Source organism: Berghia stephanieae, chromosome 3 (genome assembly GCF_034508935.2).
Source record: "Berghia stephanieae isolate SIO BIC M18660-M18661 chromosome 3, UCSD_Bste_1.3, whole genome shotgun sequence".
In the NCBI taxonomy this organism is placed as follows: Eukaryota; Metazoa; Mollusca; class Gastropoda; order Nudibranchia; family Aeolidiidae; genus Berghia; species Berghia stephanieae.
In genome coordinates, this window is record NC_088362.1 from 29,177,697 (window position 1) to 29,196,557 (window position 18,861).

Here is an 18,861-nt window from a genome sequence, read left to right on the forward strand (position 1 = left end):
GTATTATGTAGTATGATTAATGGTTCCTATTGGTACTCGGGATCATGCATAATATTATATTAATGATATGTATTACCATCACAAAAGAAGGAACAGCTCGTTACCACAGAAGTCAGAGTTAGAACGTTTCCATAGAAAAGGGCATTTATCGACGTGGATTGGATTGAATAGAAGTGGAGATATCTTTTTAAAAATAATTTATCGATACTCGTATATCTCTACACATTAAAGATCTGAACAAGTGTGTATGAAAGATACCAGACAAAGCAAGAAAGAAAATACAAAAAAAAAAGAAAATCAGTCGATCTCGACTGGGGATAGAACCTCAGACCTTCTGGTTACCGGCCAGACGTGCTACCATTGCACGACAGATTAGTGTGGAGCACGTCTGACCGGTAATCAGAAGGTCTGATGTACGATCCCCAGTCGGGGTCGACTGATTTTTTGGGATATGTTTTCTTCTTGTATTTTTCTTTCTTGCTTTGTCTGGCACCTTTCATTCATACACACTTGTTCAGATCTTTATCTTACACTGGTGCCTGCTTCTTAATTTCTTAATTTTCTATACGTGGAAAGTGTAGTGTTGGTTTTGTGGTGATTTCTTGTGTGCTGACTGTCTTTTAAATCATGCGAAAGTATATTCGACATGGAAAGGAAATAGAGGTCACTCTATTACAGATTTTGTATGCCCAGGGTATTATCTCGCAACGTCTTCTTAGACGCGGGAATCCGCCCAAGCATTATTACTTTATATATCAAACGCTTCTTTTGGCATACTAATATAACATCACACTCATGAACACTCTGTTAACGGCCAGGTACTCATTAATTTTACACCTGAGTACGGACATTATTATGCGCCGAACGAGGCTTGAACCCAGGACTTTCCAATCAGAAGGCGGGTGTCCTACCACAAGACTACATAGCCGAACAAAAAAGTGATTTTAAGTCCAGATCGTTCCCGTGTTTAATATTTTTTTCTTTCTTTTCTTCTTTGAAACAGTTAATTTAATATATTTTTGTGAACGGTTTTTTGCAGTCTACAACTTTTGGTTGTATTTACTTTGATATTGTGTTGCATGACGAATCAAATGTTTAAATTGCAGACCTGTCTAGTACTACGAAAAATTCGTAGTATTACGTACACGAATTTTCGGCTCCAACCAGAGAACTGCATTCGCCTCTTTAACTCAATAAATCTTGTTGCAATGGAAAGTTTGATGCTTAGAAACTATATTTAGGATTTTGGAGCATTTTAAGATTTTACTGAAGGCAAACTATTTATTTATAAAATTATTTAAAGTGACTTTTAACCCTTTTTTCCCTTTGAAACTTTTCACGAATTTTAGAAATTTCAAGTTAGCAGCTCTGGAATTGTTATGAATCTTGTACACGCTCATTGGAGGGTGGCTAGGTCATTAAGTTTTGATATACTTTTAACTCAATCTATTGTTGTGTGAAGAGTGCTAATTCATCGTACTCACGTCATGGGGACGTGTCGTATTCGTCTTCAGTGTTTCGTTACTCCAGTGCAGGCAGGCTAGATGTTAGGGTTGCATAGACAATGTAATGTAATTATGTCATAATTATTTCGCTCAATACCTGATAGTTCTACAACGTCATCAAAATACCTTTTCATTAAGGTTCATAGAGTGACTAATTAAGGAACTTACGAGTGAAAATATTAATGTGAGGATCATCACAATGCGTTCCAAATCCAAACACTGCCAGCCAATGAGGATTAAACCCTACGAATCCTCCACTCACAACATCGTGTTGCCCACACCTAGAAGAGTGTCCTTCAGCGGGGACTCCGACAGCAACAGGCCCATCAAGGATACGTTACAGTATGAGCTCCTATATTTCTTGGATAGGCATACGCCTCCCCCTGATTATGGTCGGTAACTCCTGAGTCATTGATAAATAAAGATAAAGTACCATTCGATTAGAAGTATTAGAACAAGCTGAAACAAAAAGGTTACTAATTCGTACAATAAGAAAAAGACAAATATAATTTAGGGCACCTAAATCTAAATAAATGTATTGAACATCTTGCTCTCACAGGAAAGATAGAAGGTAAAAAGAGTTAAGGTAGACCAAGAAAAACATATTTGAAAAGTTTGAACAGCTGGGTGACAAAGAAAGAGAAGAGTAATATTAGTTTTATTGAGGTTATCTGATCAGAGAGATGAATGGCGTACCGTATACCATGATCACCGATGTCTGGCACAGACTTGGTACTTGAAGAAGAAGAAGAAGAAGAAGAAGAAGAAGAAGAAGAAGAAGAAGAAGAAAGAAGAAGAAGAAGAAGAAGAAGAAGAAGAAGAAGAAGAAGAAGAAGGAGAAGGTGAAGAAGAAGAAGAAGAAGAACATTCGATAAAATAGTCAGTGTGATTAACTCTTTCCTGGCCGCGTCCGATCTCATAACCGCACATTTCTCATACCGATTAACGGTGAGAACAGTAACAGCTATGGCACACATATAAGTGTTAAATTGCCCTGTAAAAGTTCGATCCCTACACGTTCTTCAAATAATTTCCGGCCTTTCTCTTGCAACCATCAACTCTCTCTCTCTCTCTCTCTCTCTCCCCCCTCTCTCTCTCCCTTTCTCTCTCTCTCTCTCTCTCTCTCTCCCTCTCCCTCTCTCTCTCCCTCTCCTTCTCCCTCTCTCTCTCCTGCTCTCTCTCTCTCTCTCTCTCTCTCTCTCTCTTTCTCCCTCTCTCTCTCTCTCTCTCTCTCTCTCTCTCTCTCTCTCTCTCTCTCTATCAATCTATCAAATCTATATATTTATCTATCCTATCTATCTGTAATATATATATATATATATATATATATATATATATATATATATATATATATATATATATATATATCCATACTATAAATCAATCTATTCATCTACCTTTCAATATGTGTATCTATCTAAACATCCATTTATATTTGTGTATCTCACAGACTGTCTGTCTCCTTCCCTCCCTACTTATCTCATTCCCCTCTCTCTTCTTCTTTCTTTTCTCTCTCTCTCTCTCTCTCTCTCTCTCTTTCTCTCTCTCTCTCTTTCTTTCTCTCTCTCTTTCTCTCTCTCTCTCTCTATATATATATATATAAATATATATATATATATATATATATATATATATTATATATAAGTATGTATGTTTGTGTGGATATTTGCGTGTGTACATGTATGTGTTTGTGTGTCTGTATGTGTGTGTATGTGTGTGTGTGTGTGTGTGTGTGTGTGTGTGTGTGTGTGTGGAAAGACGATGGAATCGAAAATGGAATGAATAATCAGATGTATCCTTCGTAAGAGACTTCAGAGGCTATCCTTGTTGATAGTATAGTTTTTTGTAATGCCAAATTATTTAAATTTTGTTTTTAAAATGAACTCATTCCTCGACCCCATTATTATTATTATTATTATTATTATTATTATTATTATTATTATTACTACTACTACTACTACTACTACTACTACTACTACTACTACTACTACTACTACTACTACTACTACTACTACTACTACTACTACTACTACTACTACTACTACTACTACTACTACTACTACTACTACTACTACTACTACTACTATTAGAATAATAATTATTATTTTACCATAACATTTTTTCTCCTTTCTTCGTATTTACAGGTCCGTCTTCCTTGATCCCTCTGCGGGCAGGAGGAGGGTCGTCAAATAACACTGGAGGAGGCCCATCTCGAGCCACGTCCCCAGGGGCGACAGTCAACAACAACAATAACAACAACAACAGTAGTATCCCAACTCCAGCTTCCACGGGAATCCCGACACCTCACGGACGTGGAATCCCTACATCTCGCAGTGGAAACCTCGCCGATAAACAGTCCAATCGAACGAGCGCGGGCTCCACAACATCGACCTCTTCCAACAAAAGCAACCCTTCTTCGATCAAACCCCCGTCGTCGTCCAACAAAAACTCAATGTTGGACAAATTCAAATTCTTCAAAGACAAGGACAAAGATAAGGACAAGGAGAAGGATAAGTCGAGTAAGAGTGCCGCGAAAAGTGCCTCCAAATCAGGAAGTGGAAGCGCTGCTAGTAGCAACACAACTGCCACCGGTGGCTCCAGAGCCGACGCAGATTCTTCCAGAGTCAGCACAAATGACTCGTCAAAATCTGGCAGAAATGGACAAATTTCTGACACTGTCCCTTCTCAAGGCGTTGCTCCCGGTCCTTCCTCTCCTCATCATGGTACGCCAGGTGGCGCTGCAGCAGCTGCTGGTGCTACAGGCGTCGTGAGTTATCCTTCCTCCTCTCTAAAATCAACGGGGAAAAGCGGGAAGAAATCCTCTCTAGCCCGAGCCTTCAGCTCTTCAAAGAAAGACCCTCCAGAGACCGTACCGCCACCGATACCCAGCGCCCAAGGTTTAGGGCCCCCAACAGGTGGTGTTAGTCAGTCAGTGCCGTCTTCAAGAAATGGCTCCCCGAGTCAGCCCAGAAAATCATCTTCCTCAAGAGCAGATCGATCTGACCCTCGACACATGGACCCCAGGCTCGCTACAGCAAGTCCGACTCCCGTGTCACCTTCCTCCTCATCTTCTAAAAAAGCATCAAAGATTGGAGGATTGACTAGCATACCAAAATCCTCGTCTTCCTCGGGTAAATCATCCTCAGCAAAATCTTCATCGTCGTCATCAGCAAACACGCCTTCATCATCGTCATCCATACCATCATCGTCATCGTCTACAAATATTCCATCGTCGTCAGCAATTCCTAAACCTAGCTCTAGTAAATCAATAAGCAAATCGAGTAGAGACGAGAAAGGTAGAAAGATAGACGGTTCTAGCTCTAAATCTGGTGATCCGAGAGAATCAAAGAACGCTTCCTCCTCATCAAAACAGTCATCTTCATCATCGTCTCAGCATCACCAGCAGCAGTTACAACAGCATTATAACTACCAACAACAACAGCAGCAGCAGCAGCAACAGCAACATGCGAATTATCCTCAGCCTCCTCATCCTTACCACCCCCACCAGCAGCAGCAACATTATCCTCATCATCCTCATCACCATCAACAACAGCAGCAGCAATATCCGGGTTACTCCCAACAATCTCCACAACAGCAACAACAACACTACTCTCCATACCACGGTAACCAACCTTACAACACGCCTCAAGCTTACACTCCGCCTTACGCCCACAACCCTGGCTACGCCACGCCAAGCACGCGTGTCCCATCAAGCCCTGTCGTTCACAATGTGCATCCCCGAGTAAACATGCAAAGCCTTGAAAGACATCAGCAACAGCAGCAGCAACAGCAACATCAACACCAAACTTCCGAGCAAGCAGCAAGTGCCTTCAACAGCAACTCCCATCCTAGAAGCAACACAGCTCAGGCGTCTCATTATGTGCCTGTCACAATTCCAGTTGTCAATATGGAGACACACCCCTCTTCTTCACGCTCCGCCTCGTCATCATCAAACTCCGCACCTTCGTCTTCATCATCATCCAACAACAAACAACGCCTTCCTCAATCTCCAATGATGAGCCCGAGTCTCGGCCGATACGGAACGAGCGGTCAGTCTCCATCCGTCAATGTGGTCAAACCGACAGTCGCTGCACAATCTTCAACTGCTGGCAACAACTCATCCTCATCAACATCATCACCCTCATCCGTCAGAAAATCTAGCAAATCCGACAGCAATACTCAAACCAACTTATCGGTCCTACATCGGACAATCACCCCTCGCCCTTATACTCCAGCCACTTCCAGTAACCAGACTCCAAATAAGCCAAGCCCCCAGTCATCTCCATCAGTCACCTCCAAACACGACAATCATTCTATAAATTCCCAAAACAAAAACTCAGTCGAAACCAAAACCAACAACAAAGCCAGCACACCTGAAAAGGTCCTTGAAAAAAGCAGCCCGTCCCACAAACAAACCTCAGAGGAGCCAAAAAAGTCATCAAGATCCAAATCTTCCAGCAAAGAAAATTTACTCAACTCAGACTCATCCTCCTCGAAATCCGGGTCTACCAAAGATCTTAGCTCCGGCAGCTTAAACAAACCAGGACTGAAAGACTCAAATTTGAACCTTGCAAACACAAATCCAGTTGTAAATTCGCCAAAATTAGGGGTTAAGATGCTCGGAACTCACCTCACAAAAAGCAATGTTGCGGTTGTCCAACCACGCTCTGGTGAGAAGATGGAAACGACGTTCGACGCGGAGGTCCGGACGGAAACCATCAACAACAAAATGAACGGGGGAGATGGTGACGTGAACCAGTCGGGTAAGGAAACGACTTTCCTCACGCCAGACAAGGAGGAGAAGGAGGTCCCATTCCTGGACGACCAGGGCGAGGCAATGGACATCAAACCGATGCCTCCCATCATGAGAGCTTTGCCTTATGGATATTTCCGTGGATACACGGGTTATGGAGGCTTTAATAATCGCAATTTCCACATCCCAGGTATGTAAATGTCGTTGTTGCAGCTGTTGTTATTCTTGTCACCTTCTTCATCTTCATTAGCAACATTATTTATTATCACACTTGTTTTGAATCAGTTTAATTTTTTTTTTTTTTTTGCTGACTGCTCATTCACCATCATCATCATCATCATCATCATCATCATCATCATCATCATCATCATCATCATCATCATCATCATCATCATCATCATCATCATCACCATCATCATCATCATCACCACCACCACCACCACCACCGCCACCATCATCACCATCATCATCATCATCATCATCATCATCATCATCATCATCATCATCACCATCATCACCATAACCACCACCATCACCGCCAGCATCAGTAAACCGTACAACGCCATTCAAATTATACGAAACTTTCTTTAATTCGAAGTCTTTGTTTTCAATTTCTCACCAGGCATCTCCGTACCCACGACAACCGCCATGTACGCCGCCAGGAGCGGAAGTGCGCAAGGTCTGGGTATGCCACGGCCTCTTGGTGACCAGAGCGGGCCCAAATTCTACTCGGGCCACGTCCAGCAACAGGGCCCCCAGGGACCAGCGCATCACTCGGGGATGCGGCGTCAGAGCGCAGGGAACGGAAATCAGAGCGAGGGGGATTACGCTTCGGAGTCGGACTCGTACGATTATGTCTCTGGCTACATGTCTGATGGGGATATTCTCAAGGTGGGTGACGTTTTCAAATTGTGAATAAGTTAATGAATAAACGAATACTATTTATAGATAGTGTGCGCTTGGCTAAGAAGCTCACAACATTGCCATCCGGAAGTATAACTGACCCCGACACACAAAACTATGTGTAACCTTGAACGTTTATAGTCTGGTTAATACAGTTAAGTGAAAATTGCTCATAAACCTGGATGGCAAAAAAACAGAACAATAACAAATGCCGGAGTGACGTCAACTTCGATCTATCTATACAAACATCAAAGAAGTAAATAAATAAAAGTAATAAACAAAAACATAAACAAACACATAAATATATAAATGGATTAACAAATATATAAATTAATAAGTAAATAAATAAATGAATAAATAAACAACGCCGACCGGCGGCATTGTTAGGTGTCGCTTATGCATTCCATGAAGAAATTTACTCAATGAAAAGAACAAAAAAGTACCCGAAGAGGAGCTTGAACATTGCGGAGTGGCACCGGCAAAAAACAATAACAAAGACCTGAGTGACGTCAACTTCATTCTATCTATAACATATTATTATAGTTTCGTGTGTTGGTCCGTTAATTTTTCCGGATGCCAATGTTGTGAGTTTCTTAGCCAAGGGCACATCATATATTCCCTGTGTCTCTCATCATCATTTTTATTTTATTATCATCTCCATAGGCGAATCGTTCTAACGGGAACGGGAACACGAGCGATGACTGGACCAGTGGATATCTCAGCGAGGGCGGGGCATCTCTCTACGCACGTCGTCTGCAGCAAAGGTTCCGTGAAGGCATGCAGGCTGTTAAGGAATGTATGCAGAAGAGCAGCGGCATGATTGATGATGATAGGTAAGCTTGTTACCTTTTTCTTTTGTTGTAGTCTTGAAAAAAAAAAAAAAAAGGAAAAGAAAAAAACAACAATTAAAAAAAAAATCCTCTCTCTCTCCCCCCCCCCCCCCCAAAAAAAAAAACAAAAAAAAAACAAAAAACAAAAACAAAAACAAAAGAACATGCATTCAAAAACTTGGCCAGAAAACTCGTTCTTCAAAATATCGATCGATTGACACGTTACGACCCTCCTCTGCTGGTCAAAATTTCTCAAACTTGGGACGTCCATTGCCCAAGGTTTGAGAGTTTTTCAGTAGTAAGGTGAGGCCCATTTAACTCGATCTATATTTGAGGAACGAGTTTTTCTGGTCGAATTTGAAATACGTGTTTATCCAGAGTACGTTATTCTTGTAGTTATTGAGGCTTTGTAGTCAGGGGCTAATCGTGTCTTCGTCATCGAATTATTGTTCTTCTTCCTCTTCTTCTTCTTCTTATTATTATTCTTCTCCTTCTTCTTCTTCTTCTTCTTCTTCTTCTTCTTCTTCTTCTTCTTCTTCTTCTTCTTCTTCTTCTTCTTCTTCTTCTTCTTCTTCTTCTTCTTCTTCTTCTCTTCTTCTTCTTCTTTCTTCCTTCTTCTTCTTCTTCTTCTTCTTCTTCTTCTTCTTCTTCTTCTCTTCTTCTTCTTCTTCTTCTTCTTCTTCTTCTTCTTCTTCTTCTTCTTCTTCTTTCTTCTTCTTCTTCTTCTTCTTCTTCTTCTTCTTCAGTCTTCTTATACTTCTTCTTCTTTTTCTTCTTCTTCACTTCTTCTTCTCTCATTCTTTTCTTCTTCCTTCTTCTTCTTCTTCTTCATTTTCTCTTCTCTCTTCTTCTTCTTCTCTTCTTCTTCTTCTTCTTCTTCTTCTTCTTCTTCTTCTTCTTCTTCTTCTTCTTCTTTCTTCTTCTTCTTCTTCTTCTTCTTCTTCTTTCTTCTTCTTCTTCTTCTTCTTCTTCTTCTCTTCTTCTTCTTCTTCTTCTTCTTCTTCTTCTTCTTCTTCTTCTTCTTCTTCTTCTTCTTCTTCTTCTCTTCTTCTTCTCTTCTTCTCTTCTTCTTCTTCTTCTTCTTCTTCTTCTTCTTCTCTTCTTCTTCTTCTCTTCTTCTTCCTTCTTCCCTTCTTCTTCTTCTTCTTCTTCTTCTTCTTCTTCTTCTTCTTCTTCTTCTTCTTCTTCTTCTCTTCTTCTTCTTCTTCTCTTCTTCTTCTTCTTCTTCTCTTCTTCTTCTTCTTCTTCTTCTTCTTCTTCTTCTTCTTCTTCTCTTCTTCCCTTTTCTTCTTCTTCTTCCTTCTCTTCTTCTTCTTCTTCTTTCTTCTCTTCCTTCTTCTTCTTCTTCTTCTTCTTCTTCTTCTTCTTCTTCTTCTTCTTCTTCTTCTTCCTTCTTCTTCTTCTTCTTCTTCTTCTTCTTCTTCTTCTTCTTCTTCTTCTCTTCTTCTTCTTCTTCTCTTCTTCTTCTTCTTCTTCTTCTTCTTCTTTCTTCTTCTTCTTCTTCTTCTTCTTCTTCTTCTTCTTCTTCTTCTTCTTCTCTTCTTCTTCTTCTCTCTTCTTCTTCTTCTTCTTCTTCTTCTTCTTCTTCTTCTTCTCTTCTTCTTCTTCTTTCTTCTTCTTCTTCTTCTTCTTCTTCTTCTTCTTCTTCTTCTTCTTCTTCTTCTTCTTCTTCTTCTTCTTCTTCTTCTTCTTCTCTTCTTCTTCTTCTTCTTCTTCTTCTTCTTCTTCTTCTTCTTCTTCTTCTTCTTCTTTTCTTCTTCTTCTTCTTTCTTCTCTTCTTTCTTCTTCTTCTTCTTCTTCTTCTTCTTTTCTTCTTCTTCTTCTTCTTCTTCTTCTTCTTCTTTTCTTTTTCTTTTTCTTTTCTTTTCTTCTTCTTTTTTCTTCTTCTTCTTCTTACTTTCTTTATTCTTCTTCTTTTCTTTTCTCTCCTTATTATCTTCTTTTCTTATTAATTATATCATTTTATATATCATTATCATTATCATTATATATATTATTATTATTATTACATATTATTATTATTATTATTATTATTATTATTATTATTATTATTATTATTATTATTATTATTATTATTATAAACATTGTCATTATTTCTATTTACGTCACAACACACGTTAAGTTATACGATTACATTTTCTCAGATACAGGATAAGAAGAAGACGAACTGTTTGGTAAATACTCACACCACATTAACAATATATATATATATATAATATAATATAACTCACCGTCTGAAACTGGTATTATATCGGAATGACCAAGATGAAGAAAATTACGTTGTTTTGTTTTTTCAAGTTAAAATAATTTTAAAATGCTAAATTTAATTTATCTATTTTAAGTATCAGAAATAACACTCTCCTTCCTCAATAAAGACAAATATTTCCACAAACTATTCTGGTATACAAATTAAGCTGTAAGATAATTCATGAGGCTGAACACGATATAATACCTTTTCGAGGTGATTGCCCACAAATATTATCCCAGGTGAAAGGTTATTTTTCAACGTACACTTGTTTGCAGGTCTGATAACCCAAATGGTTGTAGGATCATTGTTGTAGTGGAAGAAGATACTACTACTCTCAACTTTATGTAAAATAGTGTCAATTGTAACAATGTTAAGTCAAGAACAATTGTCACGTTCGGCTGCCTGACCTGCAAATTGGTGCACTTTGGTTTACTTATTATACTTTTAAAAATTTATTTATTGAACTGTGTTTTTCAGTCATGGGAATTTTTTTTACATTATTATTGTTATTGGTGTTGGGTTGAATTACTTTTATCCCTTTAATTTTACTTTAGGCCTAAGAGTACATACTATTGTTTCGTAGCAACATGCTCTTATAATCTTGGTTGAACCCTTTATTTTTATTATTAAAAAAAAAAACAAACAAAAAAAAAAAAACCAACAAAACAAACAAACCCAAAAATAAACAAAACAAAAAGAAAAAAAGGCTGGAGCTTTTATATAGCGCAATATACGTTAAACGTACTCAAAGCGCTTAACAAGGGGTCCCTGACCAACAGCAACACTTAACATGGAGGGCGTGACGACTTGACGCCTGTTAGGCGATAATACAATTACACTTTTTCTGACAGAGACAACGCTGTTAACGGCCAGATAGTCATTTTTAGTCATCTGAGTACGGTGAGAGAATATGAGTAAAGAGCCTTTTCCAAGCACTTCACTATGCGCCGAGTGAGGCTCAAACCCAGGACTTTCCGATCCGAAAGCGAGTGCCATACCACAATACCACATAATTTTAGAATATCAATATTAGTGAAGTTAATATTAGTGAGTATTTATTTCGATCAGTATCCACTAAACATGCTCAAAGCGCTTTTTAATTCTGTTCCTGGTTAACCTAAGACGAGACATGACGCTTGTTAGGCTATTTTTCACATTTTTTTCTTCTCATAGAGACAACGCTGTCAACAAACAGTCAGGTACTCGTTTTACACCTTAGTACCGTAATAGAAGGCTAGTAAAGAGCCTTTTCCAAGCTCAGAGCGGGATTCGAACCTAGTGTCTTCCTATCCGATGGCGAGTGTTATACAAGGCCACATTATGATCTGTTTGCATCGTCTACTGATAGTATGAGAAGTCGCTTTCTGTTTGAAATGAACTTTTGACGGGAATTGAAACGAGTCTTTTTTCCTATAAGAACATGAAGGGAAACAACCCATCAGATCTTATTGTCGTTCCAAGTTATTGGGTTATTTCCCTTTAGAAACATTCTAACCGTCTCGTCCTCTGGATCGAATGAATTCATTCATGAAACCAATTAGTGTTTAACACACGATGTGTTATACAATAATAATTTAATTAGCAAAAATAATAAGAAGAATAATGATAATGATAATAATAATAATAATAATAATAATAATAATAATAATAATAATAATAATAATAATAATAATAATAATAATAATAACATTAACATTAACACTGCCAGATACTCATCGCACACCTGAGTATGGTGAGAAAACGTGAGTAAAGAACCTTTCCCAAGGACTCAACTATCCGCCGCTCAGATCGGGACTGGAACCTATGACCTTCAGATCCGAAAACGTGTGTCATATCACTAGACCACACAGCCGCAATAATAATATTTTCGGACTCCAGCGTTTGACATTTCGATTCGTTCGCAATACGCGCTTTCAATGTCGTGCAGTGCGGAATTTGGAACTTGTTCGAAATTGGATTCAATCGTCTGATGTCACGTCGCCCAGCAACGGCGGCCATCGTGGTTCTAAACAAAAAACATCGGTACTGTGCTGGCTAGAACTTTTCATATGTCTTGTGATCAGAATGTGTAAAAGTCAAAACATGATCAGATTTATAATGTTGTTTTTTTTCCCCCTCTGGATACGCTTTTATGCTCGTCGGAGTAATATTTCATCAGGGTGTCCACCATTGTTCCGATAGTTTAGAGCCGGTTACTAAGTTACCATGCGTCATTACGAAGGAAGTGACGTTACGACTGTTGAAGCGTATTCAAATATAGATTTTAGAAATCTTCTATTCACAACAAGATCGTGACAGCCTCAAAACTCTGGCCCAGGACCGTGACCAATGGAAACAAATTATTAACAACTTGGATGGAGAGAGCTGAATAAATATACATCGGGGTTGTTATAAAATCTGTGGCTGAATCACACAATTAATTCTCAGCAAGCGTCATTCAGGCTTACTACTACTCTATTCTTAATTTACACGATTGTTTCCCCTTTTCCACTGATCGGAAAAAGATATAATAATATGTATAAGCAAGGGAAATTAGCGATGAGGTCATCCATGATTCGATCACAACAAGAACTGGGGCGAACGCAAGCACTCGGCTGCTGCTCGCGTCTGTATATATCGATCATTACCCCCCCCCCCCCCCTCTTCCTTCTCTCTCAACTCTCTCTCTCTCTCTCTCTCTCTCTCTCTCTCTCTCTCTCTCTCTCTCCTTCTTTCTTTCTTTCTTTCTTTCTCTATCTATCTGTCTCTCCATCTCTCTTTATCTCTCTCTCTCTCTCTCTCTCTCTCTCTCTCTTTATCTCTATTTCTTCTCTTCTCTCCCTCCCCCCCCCCCACTCTCTTCTCTCTCTCTCTCTCTCTCTCTCTCTCTCTCTCACACACACACACACATACACACACACACACATACACACGTACTTCCATTTATCCATAACTGGTTTAGTCAGTTTGATGAGTCATCAGAATAGAGTTAGAATCGCCTCGCGTCCAATTCGATAGGCATTGACCTGCGAGGGTTTTACAACACTTCTCGTATTAGTCACATCATTTCCGCACTTCAACTTTTGAAAGGAGTATAATCACCACACACACACACACACACACACACATCCAGACACACACACACATACACACATGCATACACCTACCACCCCCCCCCCCCCCCCCCCCCCACTCTCCACCCCCACCACCAAACAACTTTTTTTTTTTAATTGAGATTTTTTATAGAGCAATGCAGACTAAAATCTGCTCACAGTGCTTTACGAAGGGTCCCACGCCTGCTGCAAGGCTGAATAATATGTAGAATGACACATGACGCCCGTAAGGCGCTTTTGCAGTAGATTGGTATCACAGTTATCGCAGTTCTGAAAGTAGAAACCAACATTTCGTAATTCTACGAGTTTTTTTTTTGCAGTACAATTAGCATTTCTGCATCTTGTTGATGACGTGTATAGATAGTATGCGCTTGGCTAAGAAGCTCATAACATTGCCATCCGGAAGTATAACGGACCAACACACAAAACTGCGTGTATCCATGAACGTTTATAGTCGGGTTAATGCAGTTCAGTGAGCATTACTCATAAACGCGGATGGCAAAAAACAATAACAAAGACCGGAGTTACGTCATCTTCGAACTATCCATAACCGTAGCCATCGTTAACTTATAGCCTGACACTGACCAAAAAATGACGTCAAAATGCCAGTCTTTGGCCAAAAAGAAAACAATTCGTGAGTTGTATTCAACAGTTCAACCAATGGGACCACTTTTTTCCTTGAGCATTACTAACGACAACTCACTAGGCGGTGCAAATGCCAAATAATGACGTCAAAATGCCAGTCTTTTTGGATTTCAGTGTCAGGCGATAACTTAACGATGGCTACGGTATAACACTGTTCTAAGACGGTTGGTCACAAATAACGTATATTATGACGACAAAATGATATAAAATAATATACGTTATTTGTGACCAACCGTCTTAGAACAGTGTTATACCGTAGCCATCGTTAAGTTATAGCCTGACACTGAAATCCAAAAAGACTGGCATTTTGACGTCATTATTTGGCATTTGCACCGCCATATTATTTTATATAATTTTGTCGTCATAATATTTAGAATCATTATTTCTTTCCTTACGATTATCATTAATTCATTTCACTATAAGATTCTAACTGCGAGGAAACATGAAACAGCTTTAAGTGTGACTTTATCGACTATTTGACTTAGTAACATTTCGCTTCTCTGTCATCTGACTGGGATGCCTCGGTTGCTTTAAACATTTTTTAATGAGCTCTTATGGGGGCTCCGATAGTTCCGTTGGTAGAGCACTCGTGTCGCACGCAAAGGGAGTAAGATCGATCCCAGGTGAAGTCGGGATTTTGTTTTTTTTTCTGACGTAGCTGGGTCTGTTTGATCTGACGGAAAGTATTTCGCGATAAGATCAATTGCTATTGTTCGTTTCACGATATGCGAACCGGGATAAACTCTTACTTCATGGGCCTCATGGTTCTGAATGATTGATTATGAGATTCCTTTTTGAGCTAAGATTTTAACTATATTATTCCACCCCTGTCCCTAAATAGTAACGCGTAATGATATCAAGTTTATAATAATAATTTTTATCGTCAGATTATCAAACGTTAAATTTCGCTAAAATTAGATTTTTGAAAAAAGAAGTATCTTTTTATTGGGTGGAATAAAAGATTCTCACACTCTTGCGTTTCGGAATTCGAACTTTGTTCCCAACTCGTAGTCGCAAGCTCGTGCAGCGATTGTGAACACGCCCGGAATTCCAAACAGCAATAGTGTAAGAATCGTATATTATAACCTACACGGAGGGATGGAATAAACGTATTCTTTCATCTCTTTGTATTTTTTAAATTCGTTATGTTTTTATCGTGGAAAACACATACTCGCAAGCTCGTTGTGTTATTGGGCACGATAAAGAAATACAACGAAATGAAAATATCGAATATTGTCCTCGTTTGTTACATACACATTTGGAGTTAAGGTTTAATGTGCAAACAGTGTAATAAATATTTTGTGCACAATATGTACCTAATCTGAAAAACCGTAGGTGGTCTTTATCTTAAAACCAATCAACAATCATTTGAACCGTTTTGTTGCATTGTTGTATTTATTGTCATAGAAATTTCAAAGCTACCAACTCTCTATCTCTCACTCTCAATCCTTTCCGAGCCTGTTGGCACTTGAGGCGATGCAAGGAACTCCACCTGGTCCTGTCAGCAGCAATTCTTGGGGCCATCTGGAGGGATAGACCTCTCTGCTTTAGGTCCCTCTCTCGGTACGTCTCCAAGTCTCCTTGGGGCGGCCTCGCTTCCTCTTTCCTTGGGGTGTCTATCGCAGAGCCTTTCTTATCAGTGTTTCATGAGGTCTGCGACAGACATGCCCCAACCATTGCCATCTTCTCCTTTTAATAGGCTTTTAACGAAATCGGGTCGAACGAGACGCCGAACGCCGAACCCGAACGGATATAGCCTTCTCACGTGACCATGAACGAGATCTGGATAGTGAAGACTCTCAAGCGGTATGCAGCATCGGATCTAAGGTCACGTGATAGAGGATAGCTTGGGTTGCTGTTGACTTGTGTTAGGGGAGGGGCAAGCTCAGTGTCATTCAATAGTATATAATTGTGCACGTGGCGCTCTATACAGAGAGAAAATTATAAATTGATTACGGGCGAAGGTGGGGGGAGGGGGGAGGGGGGGGGGTGACCCACAAACGATCGAGGTGTTGGGCTTCGGGTAGACCATGATACGGAATCAAAGAGAAAAGGCCGCTGGTACTTGGATGGTGGAAATGGTTGGGGGGGGGGGGGGTAGTGACAATCAGCATGGGATGTATATATTAACATTAATAATATAGGCAATAGATGACCAGGGATGTGTATTGTTTGTGTATTGTTTGTATATGTTTGTGTGTGTGTGTGTTTGTGTTTGTGTGTGCGCGCGCGTGTGTGTGAAAGAGATTACACAAAAATACCTTTCTCGGGAGCTTCCAAATGATTACGTATACGATAAATTTGAAAACCACATTGTTGAATCAGCTTGCAAAAAGGAGAACATTTATCTTTGTTTCACAAAAATAGGTTTAGAAATTAAAAAAATTTCAAGTAGATTGATTTTGCAAAAAATATTGCTCAATTTTTTTAATTTAATGATAGCTTCTTTATTTTCCGGTCGGTTTTCTTGATTTATATCTCATTTTTCAATTCTCAATGCGACGAGCACACTGATGTATCTCGTGTGATTCAAAAGCGTTGTTTGTTTTTTTAAATATATACTGAGAGTCTCACTAATTAATTCCTGAGCGTTGATATGGTGACGCAGTTATTACATACAAGACCTTGCAGTCGAGTCGCAGGGCTTTTGGGTTACACAATCACTATTTACCCATTGGTCAGCGGTACTCTTTGATGTATACAACACTCACCGCCTTTACGCAAAGCCGCCTGCCCATAAATCAAGAGATGGTCTCCTAACTGTTCACAAGCGAACTGTCAAACGAGCAATCGATGATTGGATAAGAATCTCAAGATCTCATATAATACGGTAAGTTTTGGAGAGGTGATATCCCCCCACCCGTCATGGACAGAACTTTCATTGCGTTATATCATATAAGCTCCGCCTCCTCTTTCTATTCCGGAGTGACGAGATTAGACGAGAGGACGCGAGAAAAAACTGATCACGTGATCGGTAAGTCGTTCGTTCGGTGTCCGTTCGGTGAGCAACTATAACTCTGTAATGAGACTCTTCAGAGACTCCACTTCAGCTCTCGCCAACTGGTCACCAAATAGAATCTTCCGAAAGCTCCTCGGTCTAGCATCTCTTTCAATTAATATTTTCACCGTGGATCTTTTGTCAGGCGTTTTATTTATTCAGTTTATCAATTATATAGTCGCATTTTAATAATCTAGATAGATTAATGAAAGTTTGAAATTGGCGAATATTATGACCATTATTTTGGTTATCCGCCGCCATTTTGTTATTGAAGTATTGAAAGGAAGTGCAAGGCAGTCCCTTGTTTTTTTGTTTCTCTTAGAGTTAGTTATAGATCTTAGTAACGGTGCTAGGGGGTTTGTTTTTCCTATTAGGGTTAGGTAATGGTACAATGTTTTATTTTTTCTTTGGGTTAGTTGAGGGAATATTTGGGTTGTTTCCCTTAGCACGAGGAAATTTTCTACCGTATGCTTTTTCTGTAAAATCGTACGATTATTTTTTTTATTATATTAAAAGAAATTCTCAATTCTTATCCGTTCATATTCTGTTCTTATCTGCTTTTCAATTCTTACACATTGATTAATGTTGATTTGTAGCATACGTGGATTTTAAAAAAAATTTCGTTTTTTTTTCTTTTTGGTACCATATTCCTTAACTTTCATTTGTTTTTGTTTTTATTACCAAAAATTTGAAACACTTGACTAAACAGTCATTTCCCACATATACATATAAATATGATTATGAAATGATCTAACCAACATGCACTTATTCGCAGGTCTAATAACCCAATTCCTTATGGGCTGATTGTTGTAACGGAAATCTCAAAAAAAAAAAAAATGACGCAAAATAGTGTCCATTAAAGCAATGTTAAACTAGGCCCATAAAATGGTTTCGGATGTCAGACCTGCATATATTATGTCCGTCGGATGTAACCATATAGCAGGGTAACATTTTTCTATCCTATTATTCCGATTTTTCAAATGATGTTACACTTTTCTAGATAGTATGAAGTTGACGTCACTCAGTTCTTTGTTATTGCTTCTTGCCATCCGCGTTTATGAGTAATTATCACTAAACTGTATTATCCAGACTATAAACGGTCAATGTTACGCGACATGGTTTTTTTTTTTTTGTGTTGGTCCGTTATACTTCCGGATAGCAATGTTGTGAGCTAATTATCCAAGCTAAGCTATCTATACAAGTAATCTCACACCGATTCTCGTTTTGAGGTTGCCAGCTCTACAGTTTTATGCTTAACAATTTATAATAATAATATGGGCCACGGATATAATAACATGCAGGTAGATTATAGTGCCCGTTGCCGAGATAATGGGGTGGTGAAATTAATGAAGAATATAGATAGATAGTTTACCACCAGGATTACGATTAGTGGATAATTACTATTACCGAGAAGTGGATCACATATGGATAAACAACGTTTTGTACGGGTGGGTAATCCAGGACGCTCCAGGACGCTCCGGAACGCTCCAGACTCCAGTTTTATCAATAGCATTGAGTGAGAAATGCGACATACGGCTTTAAATAGCGATATGTTAAAGTATGTGAAGTGAATCATTAAATAAAAAACAGCTGTTTTTTTGTTTGCTTGTTTGTTTGTTTTTTAGGGTTGGGGGGGGGGGGGGTTTTTTAAAATTGTTTTTTTTTTTTTTTTAAAATTTTTTTTTGTTTTTTTTTTTAAATTTTGGTGGGGGTGGGGGTGGGGAAGGGGGGGGGGGGGGGTTGGTCCTCAACTGACGTGCTCATAAATGCATCCGTACGCAATTATGGGCCTAGTCAAATAAACATTGTTGTCATGGATAATATTACTTTGTGTCATTTTTGTTGTTGTAGATTTTCATTTCAACAATGAGCCCACAATGAATCGAA

The 18,861-nt window shown here is 39.0% G+C and overlaps 1 protein-coding gene across 2 annotated transcripts in view; it reads left to right on the forward strand.

Annotated features, from left to right (window-relative positions):
- LOC144967491 (uncharacterized) overlaps positions 1-18,861 on the forward strand; it is a 618,402-nt gene that overhangs the window by 575,311 nt on the left and 24,230 nt on the right. Inside the window, exons 9-12 of one of the 2 annotated variants that reach the window (XM_078904810.1) lie at positions 3,650-6,448; positions 6,881-7,149; positions 7,825-7,994; positions 10,136-10,165. In XM_078904810.1, coding sequence (XP_078760936.1) covers positions 3,650-6,448; positions 6,881-7,149; positions 7,825-7,994; positions 10,136-10,165 — 3,268 coding nt within the window. The remainder of the gene's footprint in view (positions 1-3,649; positions 6,449-6,880; positions 7,150-7,824; positions 7,995-10,135; positions 10,166-18,861) is intronic. The other variant, XM_078904811.1, reaches the window with a different exon arrangement.